This window comes from Sphaerodactylus townsendi, linkage group LG06, assembly GCF_021028975.2.
Source record: "Sphaerodactylus townsendi isolate TG3544 linkage group LG06, MPM_Stown_v2.3, whole genome shotgun sequence".
Classification (NCBI taxonomy): domain Eukaryota; kingdom Metazoa; phylum Chordata; class Lepidosauria; order Squamata; family Sphaerodactylidae; genus Sphaerodactylus; species Sphaerodactylus townsendi.
Genome location: NC_059430.1, coordinates 30,584,090 through 30,606,462, shown reverse-complemented (window position 1 = coordinate 30,606,462; position 22,373 = coordinate 30,584,090). Strand labels below are relative to the sequence as shown.

The 22,373-nt window shown below is 41.9% G+C and overlaps 1 protein-coding gene across 1 annotated transcript in view; it reads left to right on the top strand.

The window, feature by feature from the left end:
- Positions 1 to 22,373, top strand: part of SVOPL (SVOP like) — a 28,477-nt gene that overhangs the window by 5,231 nt on the left and 873 nt on the right. Inside the window, exons 3-15 of the mRNA XM_048501024.1 lie at positions 131 to 222; positions 3,223 to 3,321; positions 3,858 to 3,929; positions 5,125 to 5,249; positions 6,699 to 6,762; positions 8,084 to 8,209; positions 10,472 to 10,600; positions 12,687 to 12,760; positions 14,864 to 15,075; positions 15,916 to 16,027; positions 17,155 to 17,236; positions 19,329 to 19,418; positions 21,534 to 21,647. Of these exons, the coding sequence (XP_048356981.1) occupies positions 131 to 222; positions 3,223 to 3,321; positions 3,858 to 3,929; positions 5,125 to 5,249; positions 6,699 to 6,762; positions 8,084 to 8,209; positions 10,472 to 10,600; positions 12,687 to 12,760; positions 14,864 to 15,075; positions 15,916 to 16,027; positions 17,155 to 17,236; positions 19,329 to 19,418; positions 21,534 to 21,647 (1,391 nt within the window). The remainder of the gene's footprint in view (positions 1 to 130; positions 223 to 3,222; positions 3,322 to 3,857; positions 3,930 to 5,124; positions 5,250 to 6,698; positions 6,763 to 8,083; positions 8,210 to 10,471; positions 10,601 to 12,686; positions 12,761 to 14,863; positions 15,076 to 15,915; positions 16,028 to 17,154; positions 17,237 to 19,328; positions 19,419 to 21,533; positions 21,648 to 22,373) is intronic.

Genomic DNA, 22,373 nt, shown 5'->3' with positions numbered 1-22,373 from the left:
TAGATTTTAAATTAACTTAACTTCTATTGTATAACTGATATGCCATTAAAGGTTTCATTTCATTCCACAATGTGATTGTTCTCTGTTGGTGATCATTCTACTGATACTGTCCTCTTTCTCAATGTTTTAGAGCAAAAGACGTTTACTGTGGAAGAAGCTGTGGAAACAATTGGGTTTGGAAGGTTCCATATTGCGCTTTTCCTGATCATGGGCAGTACTGGAGTAAGTTTTGACTCAAAGATGTATATAATCTGACTTTGAAAATAACCATCGTAAGAGTCAGTATACACACACATCAAAGTGCTACTAGCTTTCTACTGGTGACATTACGGCACTTATGATATACGCTGCATTTTAGAATCAGTCCATTTGCTTTCATTTCCTGTACAGCATTTTTCTTCTGTTGTGCACTGCCATGTCTCCCCACTGTTTTTTTTTTTAGTTCTGCTGTGGGCCAGGATTTGCACATTTGTGGAGAATTCACCTTTTCCTGTCTAAGATTTGCGCTGTCCCTCCCCGGTGACAAGCAGCATGGGGAAGTTCCCCCTTTTTAGTAAATTAGCATGGAAAGGTCAATCGCAAATCCCAGCAGGTGGAATTCTCACAGTTACCTGTACGTGCATGCACCCTCTTCAATTCCCCCCCAACGGTGTCCTTTTCGTGCTTCAATCCAACTGTTATATATTACTTCTCCTCCTCCTCCATAGACTGAGAGGATGATAAATCCATACATCCCCTGTGATTGAAACCCAGGTAGCAGTGGTGAGAAAAGATGCAATGGAAAATATTGCCCACATGCAATCATAGTACATGATTTGTTAACATGCCTCTTTCTAATGGGACTGCCTGCTCTGCTTGCTCCTGTTTGTCTCTGTGTGTGCGGGATACATGACATATGGTTCCAAACATACCTTTGATTTGTGTGGGGGGGGGAAGGGGGACACGACGTATGGTTCCAAATGTACCTCTGATATGGTTTCAAACACACCTCTGATTTGCCATATGACAGCATTCCAGAATTTTAACGTACCTTTTTAAAATTTTCGAATGAAACATGTGTCTTGTTGCACGTTAAGGCAATGGCACTAAGTATCAACTGGCTGATTTCAATATTTCTGTGAAAGACCCACCCCGGGGGGTGTCGTGGAATGCAGGACATTGACTGGCATTGGCTGGCCCACTCTGAGGCCCCTGCAAGGTCTCTGGATAGTCGTTCAGGAAATAGGAAAAAAAATGAAGAAGAGAAGAGTTTGGATTTATATCCCCTCTTTCTCTCCTGCAGGAGACTCAGAGGGGTTTACAATCTCCTTGCCCTTCCCCCCTCACAACAAACACCCTGTGAGGTTGGGTGGGGCTGAGAGAGCTCCGAGAAGCTGTGACTAGCCCAAGGTCACCTAGCTGGCGTGTGTGGGAGTGTACAGGCTAATCTGAATTCCCCAGATAAGCCTCCACAGCTCAGGCGGCAGAGCTGGGAATCAAACCCGGTTCCTCCAGATTAGATACATGAGCTCTTAACCTCCTACACCACTGCTGCAGTGATACATGAGAGACATGTATGTGCCTACATCAAACTTGAATGGGGAAGAGTTGGACAGCCTCCACCTCCCGGGTCAACCAAGCCTAGTACATTTCACATTCACCCAGCAGTCTATCAGATTCTCTGCAAATTGGGATTGGCAGCAAAATTGAGGTTGCAGGGGAATGGCAACAGGGAAGGGACTGGGCAGCAAAATGGGAGAGGAGTGGGAGGGCAAAAGGGGGAACAGCTTCTTTGTGGGAGGGGGAAAGGCTGGAAGGGAAGAAAAAAAATCTGAAGAAGGCTTGGCACAACACATTCCACTTTGCTTTCCCTACATAGTGGGGGGAAAACACTCCTTAAAGAAGTAATATCACTTCAGAACAGTCGAGTAATTGAAAATCTAACCTGGATAATAGATCAGGTCAGTTACAGAATTAAAAATATAACCTTATGGGAAATTCCGTTTAAGGCAAGGAAATGTTCCATCCACAATTGGCCAATGTATGCTGAAAGCAATGCATGTAGAGAGAGTGTAGGCACAAGTCTACTGACCCTGCCCTTCTGCCTATGCATGATCGGTGACTCATAAGAACAGAGAAGCGTGTGCACATAGACTCAATCCCCATGTTCAGGAATCCTGGCTCCCAAACACGGAGGGGTACACTTTGGGCTCAAGAATCAGCAACTGCGTGAAGATGAGCGGAAGTGATACATGCTCATACCTGCTTCCCCACTATATGCATTGATTTTGAGGTGTATAGAGACAAAGGTTTACTGTGTATGACCAAAGGCCATTACAATTAGGGGAAGAAAATATGAACATAAAATACAAGAATTACATCAGAACTAAAACATATTTAAATGAGATTAAAATACAATAGAAATCCCTAGCCTCAATGTGTATAAAGTCTGCAATAGATAACTGCATAAAGAAATTCATGCAGAAACATATGACTATGTTTTTAGGCATATTGTCAAAAATATTCCAAGCATTTTACAAGAACAGTTTCAATATTTGATAACAGTGGACAGAATAATACTTGCAACAAAATGGAAGGCAGAAGAAAGTCCAAGCCAAGACAATTAGGAAATAAATTAGCTAAATTTGCAACAGTTCCAAAACTAAGAAACTTGGTGCATAAATGACCAAAGAATTTCAAGCTAAATGGGAAGCGTATTACTTATACTATTCAAAAAAAAGAAAGAAAGAAAGAAAGAATTGTGGTGACAAGTGAAAGGATATTGCATTTATTATGTGAGAAACTAATTATGTGAGATACTTTTATTATGTGAAAAAGTTTAGAAAGTTATAATAAAAGGCATTTGTCAGTGTTTTTATATACTTTTTATATACTTTGGATTATTAGAATTTATATTAAGAATAGTCATCATTAATAATTGGTACTTGTCTTTGATTTTTATATAATATTATATGTAGAATTTAGTTTTGTCTCTTAGTCTTTGGAACTAATCGTGACTATGGCTTGATTCAGATTTCTTTTTCAGTTTTGTTACTTTCTATCTATAAAAAAATTTAAAAAACAGATATAATGGCCTTTGAATGTTGGAGAAATTGAAGTTAATTTACTACATTGGTTCATTTGAATCTTTGGGGAAAGGATTTTTTTCTCTCAGCAAGCACAATTGCTTTATGTGCTGTTTTTGCAGTTGTGCTAATGAAGGACATGTGTTAATTCCTGAAGGTGGCAGAAGCCATGGAGATTATGCTTATCGCTGTTGTAGGTCCAGTTATCCGTTGCGAATGGCAACTTGGAAATTGGCAGGTGGCATTAGTGACAACGGTAAGTACAGCTTCCCTTGTCTGCTTCTGGACTGATACAGCTGGGGAAAGAACATGAACACAACATCAATTCTTTGAAGGGTCCTTGTTAATTTTTGTCGGTCCAGCTAAAATGTTTGCTTTTGTATGATTTATATTTCCCCCCGTCTAAAGTAGTTTGATTTTCCAAAAGATCATTTCTGGCCTGATTCTCACATTATTATGTGACAATATGGTTGCTTCTTTGTAGTTTTACCACATCCATCTTGTGTGGTGATTACTTCATGGCAGTCGCATGGCGCTTGGGTCCTCAAGCTTTCCATGTGGTGTAGAGATCTGAACTCTTGGAAACAATCTGCCAAAAGGGTGAAAAATATTGATTTTAATATTTTATCTTTCTATACAACTAAAAGTTCAGCAGGCTTCTAGTTATCCTAGAAGCAACTTGAAAGTGTTTTTCTTTTTAATCCATATTTTGTAGGATTATTCAGCCTTTAATTAGTTTTAGGGCTATTACTCAATGGAAAACAATTATACTTGTGTTCCATTCCTTTTCAGATGGTCTTTTTTGGCTACATGATAGCCAGTGTAATCTTTGGAGTTTTAGCTGATCGTTATGGCCGCTGGAAAGTAAGTGTCATTAAAGGGAATATATTAGGTTGCCATTTGGTCATGCTCCCAAAATGATATCCTGACATTTTGAAATTTAGCAGATTAAGGGCCCGATCCAGAGGGGTGTGTGTGTGTGAAATGGCTTTTGGGAGCAGCAAGGCTTTTGCTGGTGCATTTGCCCACCCCACCAGTGTAAGGGGCACCTAAGCCAGCAGAGACAGCAAAGATGCTGGTGTACAGTCATCACACAGCTCCATGATGCCCAAACCCAGAAGTGCCCACTCCCCAGGACCTGAGAGCATGCTGGCACAGTGTGGGGACAGCTTAGAGGTGTTTTTTGGGGGTAGGGCTGAATTCCACTGGACTCCACTGAGCTCCAGCTTCCACAGGGCTTCCAGCCTGGGAATGCCCCCTTCCACTGCAACAGACTGAAGCCAATGAAAAGAGTGGCGTAAGCCTGTTTAACCTATGGGACAATTCAGGCAGCAGGAGGGTTTTTCAATTTCCCTCCTTTCTGTGCCACCCAAATCCCCTTTGGAGGTGGCGTGGTGGCATTTTTGCTGCACCATCCCTGGCTGCCACAAAATTCCCCCGTCATCTGGATTGGAGTGGTTCTCCTGAGATGGAATTAAAGAGCTGGGTCCCAGCTATGAAGTTGGAAAATCACTACATCAGAAGCTAGAAATTCATCTTTCCTGTGCCAGCTTGTGAGAATCCAGTCATTGTCCACTTTTGTTTTTCTTTGAAGTAGGCTCAAGTCTAGTGGACCCTCATATAAGAATTTTAGCTCTTAACATCGGAAGCAACCTTTTACTAAGTCAGATCATTGATTTATCATGGTCAGTATTATCTTTACTCTGGCTGGTAATGAAACTTCAGGGTCTTTACTCAAGGTCTTCCAACTCACCTATGACTTGATTCTTTTAACTGGGAATGCCAGAGATCGAAACCGGAACCTTCTCCACGCGAAGCAGACGCTCTATTGCTCAGCCACAGCACTGTCTCCCTGCACGCAGTATATTGCCTTGCTACGATCATCAATTTTTAAATAGCTGCTGTGAAATTATAGGTTTAAAATGGGAACCGTAAACATGGACGAACTGAGTCAATGCCATTTAGGTTTTTTAAGCAACTTGCACTTTTTTTCTTTTGGAGTCCGCTTACTGTCTTCTGTTTAACGCACTTAATGTTCCTTTCCATATCTCTGTTCCAGATTTTATTTATCTCTTTCATCTGGGGAGCGTATTTCTCTTTGCTGACATCATTCTCCCCTTCATACATCTGGTTTGTTTTCCTCCGGACCATGGTAGGATGTGGTGTGTCGGGTCATGCTCAAGGGTAATGTATTGCAAACAAATCTCTCAGTCCAAACTTCAGCAGATATAAATCAAGAATGCCACACACAGAGAACAGGTTAACCATATTTATAGACATTCTCTGTCACCACACTGTCTTATGTCTTTGGGGTGATTCAAGATCTGCAGTAGTTTTGGAAGCTCAGATTGTGATATAGACCCACAGTGCCTTCCACTGGCAAGAATGGTTCACTCCTTTCTATCAGATGGAAATCTGTCCACTATCGTAAGGTCTTTCCAGACAAGTCACTTAAAATGTTTACAGAACGTTTTCAGTCTTTCCTGTTAGTTTGCACTCATTCCATTGAAATTTTTCATGGTTTTTTTCTCTCTTTTTTGGGTATTCGAAGAATTGATATTTTCAAGACAATGCATGGATTCTCTGTTGCTGTATGTAATTGATGCTTTGAAGATTTAACCAAAAATTTAAAAAACCCACAGAATGGACAAAAATAGAGTCAAGGGAATGGAGTGAGCTCATGGACATGATAAGTTCAGGGATGGCCCAGAGATGTGGAAAAAACAGTGGGAAAGATAAAACATTTTAACTATGCTCGCACAACAAGGGAAGACTTTTGAAAATGTTTCACACAAAAGAATTGTAAAAGGATTTTCAGATAAAATGTTTCCAGCCTGGAAATAAAGCATTTTCAGAACATAATGTGGGGGGAGGGAATGCAGAAACTGTTTTTAAAAGTTTGTGTAGATTATGGAAATATGTGCAGTGTAGGGCTGCTGGAGATTATTTACAAACTGCTCACTCCAGATTTCAAGGAACTCTGAGCAGAGTGGGCCAAGGGCCCCACTCCTCTCCCCTGTCTACAACCATGCCCAGTAGCATAGCACCAAGGGGGCAGGGCGGGGGGTGCATGACACACCGGGCGCACCCCTGTGGGAGCATTCCAGGACCGTTCGGGGGGAGTTCGGGGGGGGGGTTAAGGAGGCATGGTGGGGGTGTTATGGGGCGGGGGTGGGCGGGTGCATGGCAGGGGCACAGGACGCACACATGCCCCGGGTGCAGTTCCCCCTCGCTCTGCCCCTGACTATGCCCCATGCCTGCCTCCCCATCCATTGACCCGTACACCTGTGCATTCTCCCCCCACACCCTCATGAGCTCTCACCACTGGCACTCATGGATGCTGCCCTTTCGCTGATGATGCTGGGCAGGGTGTGTGGCTGGGGGCATGGATAGCAGAGTTTACAAGCAAGTGTATACACTATTCTTCCTTAAAACGTTGAATATAATCATATTAATGGATACTGATGAGCAGTATTGCCTGCTGAGTTTGCTGAAGGCAACACAGTCACTTTCAGTTTCTAGAATATAACGTGAGTCAACCGGAACCACATATAGAAATCGCTTGATGAGTTGGAATGTTGAACATTTCTTTATTTCTTCTTATCCGTTCCACTTTATCCTGCTTTTTTTCAGGCTTATAATAAAAACTGAATTCTTGCCTACCAAGTATCGTGGGTATATGTTGCCATTAGCACAGGTAAGCCCTATCTGCTGCTTCAGAATTGCATCTTGAGAAACAAACAAGGCACTCTATTGCCTCTTTGGCGTAGGAGGTTAAGAGCTTGTGTATCTAATCTGGAGGAACCGGGTTTGATTCCCAGCTCTGCCGCTTGAGTTGTGGAGGCTTATCTGGGGAATTCAGATTAGCCTGTACATTCCCACACACGCCAGCTGGGTGACCTTAGGCTAGTCACAGCTTTTCGGAGCTCTCTCAGCCCCACCCACCTCACAGGGTGTTTGTTGTGAGGGGGGAAGGGCAAGGAGATTGTAAGCCCCTTTGAGTCTCCTGCAGGAGAGAAAGGAGGGATATGAATCCAAACTCCTCCTCCTCCTCCTCCTCCTCCTCCTCCTCTTCTTCTTCTTCTTCTTCTTCTTCTTCTTCTTCTTCTTCTTCTTCTTCTTCTTCTTCTTCTTCTTCTTCTTCTTCTTCTTCTTCTTCTTCTTCTGTGTTGTTGTTTTTTAATTGTTCCTGGGATTCCACCATTTACACCAGATGTCCCTACATGGTATTGGGTGACATGATGCCAACAATATATTTCCCATTGCTACTTGCTTTGTTCCTCAAAAGCCTCCTCTCTAAAAGAAAGAAACCAATTGTGGCTTTCCTCCAACTTATTGGAGCAGGAGGCGTCTTGGAAGAGCTCAGGGGACATCATCTTTGGATATACAAGGAGCTCCCACTCAGAAATAGCTGTGCCCATTATAGGAAGATGCTTGGCTGGGCACCTTTCACTAGTGGGTGCTTGCCCCCCCCCCCCTCATTAACGTACTACTTTGAATCCCGAGCTAAAAATTGTGGATGTATTCTTTCTCTCCCCAATTTTAGTGTTAGTTTTTAGCATGTGTTTTGTATTGTCTGAAAGATGCCTTGAGGAAAACAGATGAGATGGGATAGAAAAATATAAGTAAAATTAAAGACCTCAATATGTTCCAGAATTGTATAAATACATACTTCAGCCAGGGAAGTAGCCTTATCAGTAATGATATGCTTCGCAACATTCAGTGTGTGCATTGCTACATGTTGAAGAAATTTATTTCCCAATAATTGGATATCCCTTGTGTTACGCTCTGCAGGTGATTGGCAGCTGACATTCAACCTTCCATAGCTGAGCTGAAGAACGCATTGCTTACTTTAACAAAATCTGTATTGGCGCTGATAGCAAAATCTCTTTTCTTAATATTTATGCATCAGCAAAAGCCCAAGGAGGAAAGACATGAATGCTGATGTTGCTAAAACAAATAGGAAGTGGGGAAAACCCATCACCTCGTGTTGTAACCTCCTATTTTTTATTTGACAGGTATTTTGGTTGACAGGCTCCCTGTTAATTATTGGACTGGCGTCAGTAGTTAACCCAACCCTCGGGTGGCGATGGTTGATAAGAATGGCCTCTCTCCCAGGCATTGTTCTACTTTTAGCATTTAAGGTTAGAAATAGTTACTACTGAATTAATAGTGCATGTACACAGTTATTTTAACATAGATTACACTGGTTGTTTACAGTGCAATATAGGGTTGTATAATATAGGGTGCGTAATATAGATTACACTTCTCAAATTAAGTAACTATTTTATTATGAGCTAGATTTCTCTCACACAACCCTACCTGATAGAACACTCTGTCTAGTGTGACCTGGGCCCTGCAGGACTTGATGAAGTTCCACAGGGCCTGTAAGACAGAGCTGTTCTACCAAGCTTATGGTTGAGGCAGCCACGTTGTACCATTCAAATAGCCTCGCTCTTCTCCTCCCTTCTATTGTTTATACTGACAGGGTTATTTTAATACAAACTTATTTTATTCACTATCTGGGTTTTAATTGTTATTTATGGTTTTATGTTTGATTTTTTAAAAAATGTGGAAAGATGCCCTGAGCCCACAAGGGGAAGGGTGGTGTATACAATGAATGAATGAGCAAATGAGTGAGTGAGCGAGCGAGCGAGTGAGTGAGTACACACATAAAATTCTATCCATTGTAGTTATTGGATTGTAGGTGTTACGAACCCATTCTGCTAATGCCAAAGCTTTCCTTCTGACTTCACTCAACTTTGGTATTTAAGAATGCATGACAAAACTGGAAATGGGCCAGCTCATTCAGAAGCAACAATAATCATAACATAACATCATGATGTGAGGTTATGACGTTATAATGTCGATGCTTCTCTTACAACGTCATAACAGCACATCATTTCATAACATCATATAACGGAAGCAACAATAATCATAATGTAACATCATGATGTTATAATGTCATGATGATGTTATAACGTCATGATGATATTATAACATCATGGTGTTATAACGTCATGATGTTTTAACATCATGATGATGTTATAACGTCAGGATGTTATAACGTCATGATGTTATAATGTCATGATGTTATAACATCATCCTGACATTATAACATCATGATGATCTATAATAGGCTGAGGGGGGATATGATTGAAGTCTACAAAATTATGCATGGGGTAGAAAATGTTGACAGAGAGAAATTTTTCTCTCTTTCTCACAATACTAGAACCAGGGGGCATTCATTGAAAATGCTGGGGGGAAGAATTAGGACTAATAAAAGGAAACACTTCTTCACGCAACGTGTGATTGGTGTTTGGAATATGCTGCCACAGGCGGTGGTGATGGCCACTAACCTGGATAGCTTTAAAAGGGGCTTGGACAGATTTATGGAGAAGTCGATTTATGGCTACCAATCTTGATCCTCTTTGATCTGAGATTGCAAATGCCTTAACAGACCAGGTGATCGGGAGCAACAGCCGCAGAAGGCCATTGCGTTCACATCCTACATGTGAGCTCCCAAAGGCACCTGGTGGGCCACTGCGAGTAGCAGAGAGCTGGACTAGATGGACTTTGGTCTGATCCAGCTGGCTTGTTCTTATGTTCTTATGTTCTTATGTTCTTATACCATCATGTTGTTATAATGTCATGATGTCATAATGTCATGATGATATTATAACATCATGGTGTTATAACGTCATGATGTTATAACATCATCATGACATTAAAACATCATGACGTTATAACATCATGATGGGATGTTATGATGTTATAATGTTGATGCTTCTCTTATAATGTCATAACATCACATCATTTCATAATATTATATAACGGAAGCAACAGTCATCATAACATAACATCATGATGTTATAATGTTATAATAGATCGAGGGTGGGAGGGAAAGCGAGCCCAGTAGAGCTTATAGGAGGCATAGGAGGAGCTCATGCCTGTTCCAAAAAGCCCCCGTGGCACATTTTCCCCCAACAAGTGAAGGTGGCGATTGAGGCGGAATGGGGTGGGGCTTTATGCTTGTTAAGGGTTAGTCTGATACGGGCGGAGAAGACTGGTGAAGCTGGCTTGGTCAGGGCCAATTGAGAGGAACAGTGGAAGTGACAGCAGGTATGTAGTTGCCGCTACTGAGCCATCTGTTATAAAAGGGGTCTCTTTTGCACCGCCTGTTTCGCGCATCTGTAGCACTTCATGGATTTCATAAGCAACACACTATAATTGGTTATACAAAGCGTAAAGGTAAAAAAAACAATATATACAGTGTTATTTTAATTTTAAATGTCAAAAAGTATTTGCGTCTCCAAGTGTTTTATTTTCCGTGGAAAACGGATCCAAATGGCTCTTTGGGTGTTAAAGGTTGCTGACCCCTGATCTAACTCATTTGTATTTTGTAGTTCATTCCTGAATCTGCTCGTTACAATGTTTCTAGCGGAAATGACAAAGCTGCTCTTGCAACTCTGCAGTGGATAGCTAAGATGAACCGTTCTGTTATGCCAGAAGGAAAGTTGGTGGAACCTGTTGAAGTAAGATTCAGAATAATATTATTATAGTAGGTGTCTGACCTTGAGATGAAATAAATATTCATTAGTAAGTCACATGATCCAAGGGGGTGGTAGTTATCGGGAAAAAGACTAAATAAGGAATTTATATATTTATATCCCTTTTTCTTTCCCAGAGCAGCTTATTAAATCATTCTCTCCTCCTCCATTTTATTCTCATAAGGGCCAAGTAAAGTAGGGTGACCAAAATAAAATGATTACTCCCAAGTCACCCAAGGAGCTTCCATGGCATAGTGTGGATTTGAACCAGGATCCGTGGTATCCATGGTATCCGTAACACGCTCCTCCAACAGCACATTTCAAAGAGATCTGCTTTCTTCCTATCAGCTTTCTTCATTGCCCAACTTTCATAGCCATACACAGTACTAGGGAACACAATGGTGTGAATTAATTTGATCTTGGTTGCCTTACATGTCCTTCCACTTAAGAATCTTTTGTAGCGCTTTCATTTGCTAAAACTAGAGTAATTTAGGTGTTTGCTTAATGCGTCCCCTAAAATGAGTGAAAGGGAGGGACCAAGTAGAGATTATGAGAATCAGGCAGCTTCTTGGTCTATCTTCCTTTCCTTTGTAATATGTTGAGGAAAACAACAGGTATTGTGATGTGCATTCACTCACCTGTCCTGCCCCCATCTCACATCACTGGATGGCGGGGAAAGGATACAAAGGAAGAGCGAAAGGAAAAAAATGACACGGAGAAGCAACATCTTTCCCTTAACACATGAACCAGCTCCTGGAAAATGCTGAACTGTGACTGGATCATGCTGGTGCTCAGTTTCCATGCAGCATCCAAAGTGATGATGGCAGTTTAAACAGCTTTCAGATTTGTATTGTCGAAGGCTTTCACGGCCGGATTCAACTGGTTCTGGTGGGTTTTCCGGGCTGTGTGGCCGTGGTCTGGTGGATCTCTTGTTCCTAACGTTTCGCCTGCATCTGTGGCTGGCATCTTCAGAGGTGTATCACAGAGGGAAGTTTCCGGGCCACACAGCCTGGAAAACCCACCAGAACCAGCTTTCAGATTGATTGAGCTCAGCTATGCTTGAAACTAACACATGACTGTGGCATCACATATCGATCATGTTGTCTAGACAGAGGTGAGGTGCATATATGTTTAGCTTTGGTACACACAGACCAGGACCCTGGTATGGCCAGTGGTAGATTTATGCATACCAAAGCCTGACGTGCTTGCAAAATTCATGCATGGCAGCTATTCAAACAACATGGTGACTATTCACATTGGGAGGATCTATGCATAGTTGTGGGGTCCCAGTACATATGAACATAATATTTTAAAATACTACACTGTGCCTTCTATTGTTTGCTCCCAACACCCAGTACTGTTTGGGAACCTCCATACCTAGAGGATACAGCTTGGTGAATTGTCACTGACAGTCCCATCTTTCCATCACCTGCTTGACTCACTAAATTATAGTCCTGAAATTGTTTTCAAGCAATTGTACTAAAGAAAAAGCATCTCTAAGGCCCTTTCCGCACAGCAGAAAGGGCGCCTCTGCACTGGCAGAAATTATGCCAGTGGAGGGAAGGGGGCTGTTCGCACGAGAGCGTGCGAACGGCCCCCGCAGAGGTTGGTGAAGAAGAGGCGGCTCCGCACAGAGCTGCCTCTTCTGTGTCCCTCCCCACTCACCTCGTCCTCCAGCATTGGTCTGGAGGGCTGCAGGGACCCGCTCATGCTGCCCTCCGACCTCCAGGGGTCAGAGGGCAGCGTGGGCGGGTCTCAGCAGCCCTCCAGACCGACGTTGGAGGATGAGGTGAGTGGGGGGGGGGGATGGAAAAGCGGCGTCTTCGGCGCAGTGCTGTTTGCACCATGCCGATGGGAAGGCGGCGCTTTCCAAAAACCTCCCTTGGGGAGGGAGGTGGAAAGCGGCGCCTTCACACCACTTGGGCCCGCACAGGACAGCGCTGCTGCAGGTACAGGTGTTTTTCCGTCCCCGGGCCACTGTTTTTGGCCCCGTGCAGAAAGGGCCAATGTTTCAGTGTTATATTCCTAACATGCTGTATATATGTTTGTGACTTTAAAAAATTATTTCCAGGAAAGAAGAGGTCAGTTCAAAGACTTAATGGATCCCAAATACTTACGGACAACTTTGCAGATATGGGTTATATGGTAAATGTGTTTTGAGTTTTTCCTTTCAGATGACAATGTGCCTAGGTTAATAAAAATCAATGGAACATGCCAAGGGAGTCAGTTCAGATGCATTTTAAAGAACAAAGTCATTGTTCACAAGATTAGAATGGGAGAAAATTGGTTCTGATTCTTGAATTCGCCACTTGTTTTCATTAAACGATCTATGCTCAACCAGCTGTCTCTGTATCACAGGTCAAGGACTCCAATGACAGCTGATGACATTCTGTGGAAAGCCTATTTCTCTTCCTGTTAACTGGGAAATTACATGTGAATAAAAGATGAACACAGCAAATAATGAAGCTGTGCAAATATTCCTTGCATGCCTTCAGATCCATTGAAATGACTCTATTTTACAGCATTGCAGTGCAAACACTGGGTGCCAAAGATTCTACCAGCAATCTTATTCTATCGAACCCAAGTAATTTAAAACTGTTAAAGACACGTGCGGCACAGCAAATTAGATCTAGTGTTGAGATATAATGGAATGTGCGATTTGTCGAGCAGTGGCACGTACTGCCTTCCGCTTTCCTTTTCTCATCCATTATATAGCTGGTTTTTTCTATTCCTAGCTTGCTGCTGTTGATGGAATTACTAGAAAGATATTGACATAACAAGCACACTGTATTGACACATAATTCCATTTGCATGTGCACAAACCCTTGCCTACATGTTCAGAATCTCATTTGAAAAAACAGCCCGAATTCAGTAATCAAGATATGTAAATATTTCAGCTGGGAATTATTATATATGCTTTCCCCCCTAAATTTTCTCATTTAGCTAGTAGGCTATGCTATGCTATACATATGTATGCATATGTGTAGGTACGTGTATGAAGAGATATTAATTATCAGAGCTATGGAAGCAGCATCCAGTAGGAAGAAGAGAGCTAGAGATATTTTGAGTTGCTTTATGTGAAAGTTTACTAACTTAAAGGATAGGGTTTCATGGAATAAAAACAAATAAATTCTGTACTACTCCATTACATATTTACAGTACTAACTATACCTTTAAGACTACATGTTGATTACACATCCTGCTTCTCTCTGTCCATGTGCTCCAGTCTATTTTATTCTATTGTACTAGAACAAAGAAACAGAGTTAACTTTATAACTTCTGATGTATGTGCTCACTAACAAGTAAGCAATGGCTATCTGACTGACCAACAGCTAATCGACAGGTCAGCTCATTACAATATCACCTCAGCATCCTGTTAACATACAAACAGATGTTAACCTTTTCATGACTGGTTGTGACAGACACTTGCAAATACCAAAATATGCCAGTTTGGATCTTCAGTGACTTGACTTCTTACCCCTTGGGATGGAAATGTTTGGAAAACTTTTCATCTGACAATTGTTCTGGAACCTTACTGATTCCATTTGCTTGGGCAGCAGGACAGGAGAGGAAATGTGACACAAAAATGTTTCTACAGATACGTTCCTGACAGGAACATCATCCACCCAGAACAATTAATCAATGTCTCTGCCAAACTGGTGCAAACCTATTGGTGTTTCTTTATTGTGCTTTCACTTCCTGTTAACCATTTCCTCCAGGTCTAACTCAGATGGGGAAACCTGAGTGAAGGGAAAGCTGAAGGCCCCTTCTCTACGTATGCTATTTGGATTGAAACTTGTGCTAACTAAGATTCCAGCAGCAGATTTGGAACTGAGGTATAAATTGCCTAATCCAAAGCCAGGCCAGAGAAACCAGGTACAAAATGTAAGCTCCTGGTATCCAGGGTTGTACCATTTGAAAAGGGCTACTGTTTGTTAGTTTCACAACTTTGCTAGTTTCACAACTTTGTCAATGTTACATTTGCTGCAAGATCTGTTTTGCAATAAAACATGGAGCAATTTAATAGTAGGCCTGTTTTCTAGACTCTAGCGTGACCAGCAAGCATTGGTCTATTTAATGAGCCCAGAATGCTTTCAGCTGTAACACAGCTCAAGTTTCCCTGAGTTATTTATTGGCTTGATTACTATGCTTCTTCTACACTGTCATTTGTGGTCCTTCATGAGGACCTTGTCCTACACCCAGACTAGTTTCATAACTTATGCTGGTTCTTATGTTTTTCTTTCACAGGCTAGGGATATCTTTTGCTTACTATGGTGTCATTCTGGCTAGTGCAGAGTTACTAGAGAAAAACCTGGTCTGTGCCACGAGAGGAGGTGGAAGAGTTGAAGAGGCAGCAATCGGCAGTGATTCTGAGGAGATCCGAAGCCCGTGCTTGTGCCATTTGTTTGCTCCATCGGATTACAAGATCATGATCATCAGTACAGCTGGAGAGATTGCATGTAACTTCCCCCCCTTCTTTATTTCAATACAGGATTGTCTAAAGGGAAAGGAGAGAGCCCTGCAAAAGAAAACAGGAGGAGCTTGGGAAATGTGTACTGTGTGTGGAGGCCACTTTACTTTCGTCATCCACAGGATCCACAGTTCTACTAAGCTTTCTGGTGTTACCTGTGAAACAAGACCCCAGGGCCCCAAGGGTCAAGTTAGAGGGAGATCTGCGGTCAAATTTCCATCTTGCCTTAGAAAGCAGCTGCAGGGAAGGGTGATTGGATTGGGTCTGTAGTGTATTGAGGGAAAGGGCTTAATTCTATCTATTTTATCTATCAAAACTTCTATCTATCAAAATAATTCTATTTTGTTGATTTAATTTTCTGTCCCTCCTTACTGGCTGCTTTAAAAAACACAGAAAAGATGGGATATTCAATCACAATTTATACTACTGTTGTGTCTGATTTGGCCATAGGTTACAAGTTCCATGATGTGGAAAGGTGGATTTTGCCACTTCCAGGGTTGGCTGCAGTGGCAACAGCCAAGATCAGTGCGCTCCAATTCTTATACCACATAGTTCTGCCATGAATGGAGAGTGCAGCTTAAAGTAGCATTTGATCAATGCATAGATATTGCTCTCTCATCACCAGATCCTCTCATGATGTGTATTCCAGAAAATAACAGTGGAGTTCTGCCATGCTTTCTATTGCCCACATGTGTATTGGAAGCTGTTGATAGTCCCTTTCCTGAGTCAGGGAGCATTGATTACTGGTAAAGAGAGTTTAACAGCCAGACTGAGTCATCTGATTTTGCAGTCTTCACACCCCCCTCCTCCACAATTCAATGTTTTCCAGTAAACCCTGTAAACATTCTTGGCATCAATTTACTGGGAAGGCGGCTGAGCTTGACAATAACAATGGGGTGTACAGCACTGTTCTTCCTTCTCCTCAACATATGCACTTCCAGGTAAGTATTGGCATATTAAGATGAAATATGTAATGGTTGCATATTGTACTTTGCAGGATTGGTGGTTGCAGGAAGGAGGAATTAAGCCTCTTCCCCTTACACCTCCTGCTGTTTATTCCCTGTGTCTTTCATCCTGGCATTTACATTAACTGCAGGGTAACAAACAAGTTCGCCAAGATATTGGACTTTTCCAGACGTGTTGTTTACTACTTATCTTGCTGCCCAGTGTTACTTTTTAAAACAATTCTGCACATTTCCCCCTCTGTATGGTTCTGGAAACATTTCCCCTTAATTTTTCCTCTGTTGTTTTCCCAAGCACTTTTACTACAATTTTTTTCAATCGGTTTCCAAGGTAGCTTCCCAGTAGCCATGTTGAAATGGTCTTTTTTTCTCCACCCCACTAAACTTTGGGCCTTTATCTATATCCCCATGTAGTCGCCCAACCCCTCTTCAATCATTTTCTCTCCCCCGACCCCCATCTTCCATTTTGGAAAGGAATTGCTCCCCCCCCCCCGCCCCTTCGCTGTATTAGTAATATAGGCAGAAACATACAAAAGCATGGTTGATTGAATTAGGTTTGACAATTTCATTTAGAATTTGCAATGGAATATTCAGGCAGAGATATAAATGTGTGTGGGGGGGTGGGGGGTGGGGCTGCAATGTAATAACAGTTGTGAAAGTGGTTTGAAAACACATTATTTTGCATGTGCAGAAGGGGCCAGAGTCTTCTAGATCTTAACCCAACACTGTTACCAGTACATCTTAAAAAGAGACATTTACCCCACCACTTTGGTTTCCTCCCCTTTAATTTTTTGCAGCTTTCAACATCCCTTGCCTGTATGCAGTACTGACAGCGATAGTGGTGGTATTATCTTTTTATTTTGATTAATTTGAATTTTCTGCATTCTTAGGAAACAACCACAGAATTTAGAAACCCAAATGCTGTCTGTGGGTGGCCTAGTTTTACTGCTTTTATGATTGACACAAGCTATCCACCTTACTGCTATAGAAAAAAAAGATCAAAATTGGATTTTTTTGGTTGCAATGTGCAATCAAGTAATGACACAATCACCATGCAATCATCGTTGTGCAAAAATCTCATAAATCTTTTTTCTTTTTAAATCTAGCTCAGGCCTCATAGGTTTTCTCTTCATGTTGCGTGCTTTGGTATCTGCAAATTTCAACACCATCTACATTTATACAGCAGAGGTAAGACCTTTTAGAACCCATGATTTGTTCAGGGAAGCAATCCTTAATTGAGGGATAGGTCCAAGGAATAATGGATTCAAGGTACAAGAAAAGAGATTCCACCTAAACATTAGGAAGTATTTCCTGACAGGAAGGGGTGTTCGACAGTGGAATACACTGCCTCAAGAGAGTGGCGGAGTCTCCTTTTTTAAAACCGGTGCTGGATAGAGTCCCTTCTCAGTCCAATGTTGAATCTGAGCACACTTCCATGCCTTCTCCTAAAGACAATGTCAAAGATCCATCTCCACTTTCTCCAATGGAGGACTTCAAGCTCTAATCAGAGCAACTGGTTTAAACAGCTGAAGCCTTGACCATTGACTATGTTTAGTTAGATCTGAGTTTCCTCTATGGTGCCAGTATGCATGGTGAAACTAGGGGAGCAGGGGAGGACATCTGACTTAGGCACCACTTGCCTGGGTCACAAGGAAGGGGGAGCATTTGGCTATCAGCCCATACCACTAGTGTGCCTTATTCACTTGCCCGCCACCGCCTCACCCACCCTGCTTGCTTGCCCGCTGCAGCCACTCACCCTTCTCGCCTGCTGTCACTGCTCACCTGCCGTTTGCACACTCGCCTCCCTCCCCGACAGCTTCTCAGTACCACAGTGGGACAGGGTGGACTCCACAGCTTCCCCAGGGCAGTCCTCTCTGTGAATTCCAGTTTCACCATCTCACACCTAATTCTATAAGTCACTGAGGTATTCCCTTCCCATTACAGATCTGGTTCCCATTCATCCTCTGTGGGTAGAGAGGAAAAAATTAGACACTTAAAGAGTTGCCAAGTGATCTCCTCAAGCGCAATAAGTCTCAGTTTCAAATTTCATTGGAGTGATGGGCTTGATATTAAGAGGGCCCTACTTTTTTATTTAAGTTGTACAAATTCTTTTCAACAAGACAATACTTTTATCTGCTTTTAAGAGTCCCAAGGAAGGTAAAGCTGCTTCTTCCCAAAGCCTTTTTGATGGATGTTTCTGCCATTAGGTCAGCTATGCCAACGCTAAAGCGGATTGCTGCTTCATGTTAGGGTTCATTCCACCAGGCCGAAGCCTCTTCAGCTGCTTTTCTTGCCAGGATCAATCTTCACAATATCTGTAAGGTTGTGACCTGGCCTGTTCCGTCCACAGTTCTCTGGCATTACTCCATCGATGTGGACTCCAGGAGAGATGCAGCTGCTGGAAGGGCAGCATTGCGGCTGTTATTTCTACCACAAGCCAAACATGTCTCCAAGCTAAATGAGCATGCTGTTCTCTCAAGTGGGACTGCATTGAAGACATGATGCTGAATACAAAGTTGGACTGACCTGTAACGGTAATTCATTGAGTGTCTTCTGTGCAGACACTCATCCCACCCTCCTTTCCCTGCTGTGGGCTACTATGTCTTATAATGATGCTGTTCCACAGTGGTGCAGGGAGAATGGCAGAAGTACTCTCTCTGCCTCCTTAGATGTGACCATTAGGCTGGGGTACCATCCTACTCTCAGCTCCGGAAGGGAGGAGGGGAAGTGCTCCAGGTGCTCAAATCTTGGAACCTGCACAGAACACACTTGATAAATAACAGTTACAGGTGAGTGTAACTTTGTTACCAATGCCTGCCAACACTCATCTGGCAACACAGGGTGGTGGCAGGAGCCTTCAAACGAAAGCACCAGAGCAATGCTAGGATTTGTCCAGAAACTCCATAGCTGCCAGAGCTGAAAGGAATGTCATAGTGGGGTGATGAATATCTCCTTCCCCTTTGTAAGTGCCCTGACCCTAGGTACTTGAACTGTGCTTGGGCTATGCAAATTTCTCACCAAGAACCAAACTTTCAGCATATCTTGTGCAGGATGACTGTGCCTGGGTGGCAACTTGTAGTTTGACACCTCCTCCTGAAGAGTTCAGCTACTAGTTAGCGGAAAGCCCAACTGAACCCCCTTCCAATAGTTTATCAGTACCGGATTGGTGCCTTGTCTCTGGTCTGCCTCTAAAGTTTGGTGCTTAACTGCAATTTGTTTTAACCTACTCTTCTAGAGCTCAGGTCAGACTGACACTGAATTAAATACTTCTATATTATAGGTTTATCCTACTACCATGAGAGCCCTGGGACTGGGGACTAGTGGATCACTCTGTCGCATTGGTGCTATGGTGGCACCTTTCATAGCACAAGTAAGAATATTTCCTTTTACTAAATCCAGTGTGCCAGAAAAAAATAGATTTTGGGCGACTTCAGATAAATTGTATAGGCCAGTGGTGGCGAACCTATGGCACTCCAGATGTTCACCGACTACAATTCCCATCAGCCCCAGGCTGGCAGGGGCTGATGGGAATTGTCGTCCATGAACATCTGGAGTGCCATAGGTTCGCCACCATAGGCTATGTTTCATTTCAAAATAACTGCAATCAAGCTTTAAGAAAACAACAGTGAGAAAGACAAGTTGAACCATACGAAGGCATCCTGCTTTATGGAGGAGCTTCCAAGGCACAGCAATATTATAATTTTCAGTGCAGTCAGAATGTATACTGGATGTAGTTTTGGTTGCTTTACTAAAAAGAGAAGAAAAGGTGGACAAGGTATGGAGTAAGACAACTAGAGCAATAAAGATTTAAGAATATTCTAACCCTCTTTTCAGTCAATGTATATCAAAGAAGATGCAAGGAAACTGGTAGAGGATCCCCATAACAACTAATTCTGACAAGTGTTACTGGAAGGAATTCTGTTGAGCAAATATGTTGGGAGGAATATTGCATATTCTTAAGTTCTGATATTTTTTACCTGAAACGTTTCCACCTCGTGCCAAGAGCCAAATTGTATGATCCAGCCCAAACTGAGCACGTCTTTTTTTTTATTGAAAAAAAATTAAGCACACTGTAAACTCACTTGCTGAAATTAATAGGGTTTCAAAGTGTTTGATATTGGCTGGAAGCTGCTCAAGGACTTTCAGGTGAAGTTCTTTAAAAGTAAACAATGCCACAGGGATAGCTGTGTTAGTCTGTTATAGAAAACTTATACAAAAGTCCTTTTTTTGGAAGCTTAAAGACACCCTCTCCTCCCATCTATTGAAGTAAGCTTTTGTGAATCATAGTTCTTTTTATCAGATGCATGAAGTGTACATCCTTTGGGCTTATGCATTTATACTTAAACCTGCAAATAACAGAAAGGTGGGGAAATGTTACAGAAGGACCAATTTAAAACAAGATCTAATGAAAATAATAAATCATTCCGAATTTGCGAGGACCACTCCCAAGTGCTCTTACAAAAGTAAAAATGGACTTTACATAATGGCTATTCTAAGAAAGTACAGGTCAAGACAAGATAATAAAAATTCAGTTAAATAAATATATGGACCACACCGAGATTAATTGAAATTATTAACATCTATAAAGAATGCATGATGCTGAGGACTCCCAAATCCTTGTTCAAACCTGGGAAGGGGAAGATAGTATTGAACTTCTTGATGAACCTTACTTCTGCAGTATCACTCTTGATTCTCTATTTGAAGTATTTTGTTGAATAGTGACATAATGCCCTCAAAAATTAAAATGCATCAACCTTTACATATATTATGTTCTGCTAAGCTATATGGTCCCCTGTACTTTTCTATCTGGATCTGCTTATCATGTCTCATCTTGTATTTTTCTGGGATAGATATTTTATTAGTCCCATTTTATCTTTCAACTAACAGTTGGGAGTGGTTTATCACCATGATGTTTTAAAATGGTTTCTCTTTATAACATCATCTCTGTTTTTATATATATAGAATGACTGTTGGTCACCTAGCTTTTGAGATGTTTTTCCTACTAGAACTAGAAAGATGGTAAAAGTTTGTGAGAACTAAAATGACTGTTGGTCACCTAGTGACTGTTGGTCACTAGTGAAGTGACTGTTGGTCACCTAGCATATATAGATTGAGAACTAGAATGACTGTTGGTCACCTAGTGACTGTTGGTCACTAGTGAAGTGACTGTTGGTCACCTAGCATATATAGAATGACTGTTGGTCACCTAGCTTTTGAGATATTTGTCCTACTAGAACTAGAAAGATGGTGAAAGTTTGTGAGAACTAGAAAAATGGTGTGAGGAAAAAGCAATTTTGCCACAACCCATTCGCCAACATCTATAGGCATGTTTCAGCCCACTAGGCTTAAGTACGACTACCTCTTGTGCTATATTATAACCAGAGTGATGACTTTTGATGAAGCCAAGGAGGGGTTACCACAATTAAGCATTTTTGAAAAGTTAGTTTGTTGCATTACAACATTTGTTCTAATTGTTTATTTGTAGGTGCTCATGAATGCTTCTTTCTTGGGAGCACTTTGCCTATTTGCTTCCGTCTGTGTTGTATGTGCTATCTCTGCTTTCACTCTACCCATAGAGACTAAAGGAAGAGCACTTCAGGTTGGTAAACCACCAAGAAGAGAGAATGAAGCTCCTAGCTCAAGGGGATTTTTCCTGTTAACTTAGGCTCATTCCGCACATGCAGAATAATGCACTTTCAAACTGCTTTCAGTGCTCTTTGAAGCTGTGCGGAACAGCAAAATCCACTTGCAAACAGTTGTGAAAGCGGTTTGAAAATGCATTATTTTGCATGTGCAGAAGGGGCCTTACTTAGCTATGTAATGTTAGGAGCCCTAAAAGAGCCACTTGTTTATCAGGAACTGGCAACCTTAAATGTCATCTAACAAGGGAAAAAAATCCTTTGTACAAGAGGCCCTGTCCTGCAAGAGAGATCTATATGCTAAAGAAGCCTTCTAGTGGCACAGCTGACAGAGATGTTTCTCTGAATGACACAATGCAAGCAAGTTACATCTTCAGATGAGCAGCCCTACAAAGAACATACAGTAGACATTCATTATTCACAGGGAACTGCTGAGTGTAGCAGAAGGTGCAAGTTCTGCTGTCTCCCAGAAGCAAAACAAATTTTCCACAAAATTTAACAATGCAATGATTAGCAGGATCATGGCGTGCTAGGAGTAAAAACAGGCTGGAAATACATCATATTAGCAGACCACAAATGAGATCTCAAATCATAAATCTGTAAATGGTGTAGATCTATAGCAATGTGGGGATTTTCAAGTACTAACAGAAACCCTGTAAGATTGATAAGCTCCATTTTTCATCATT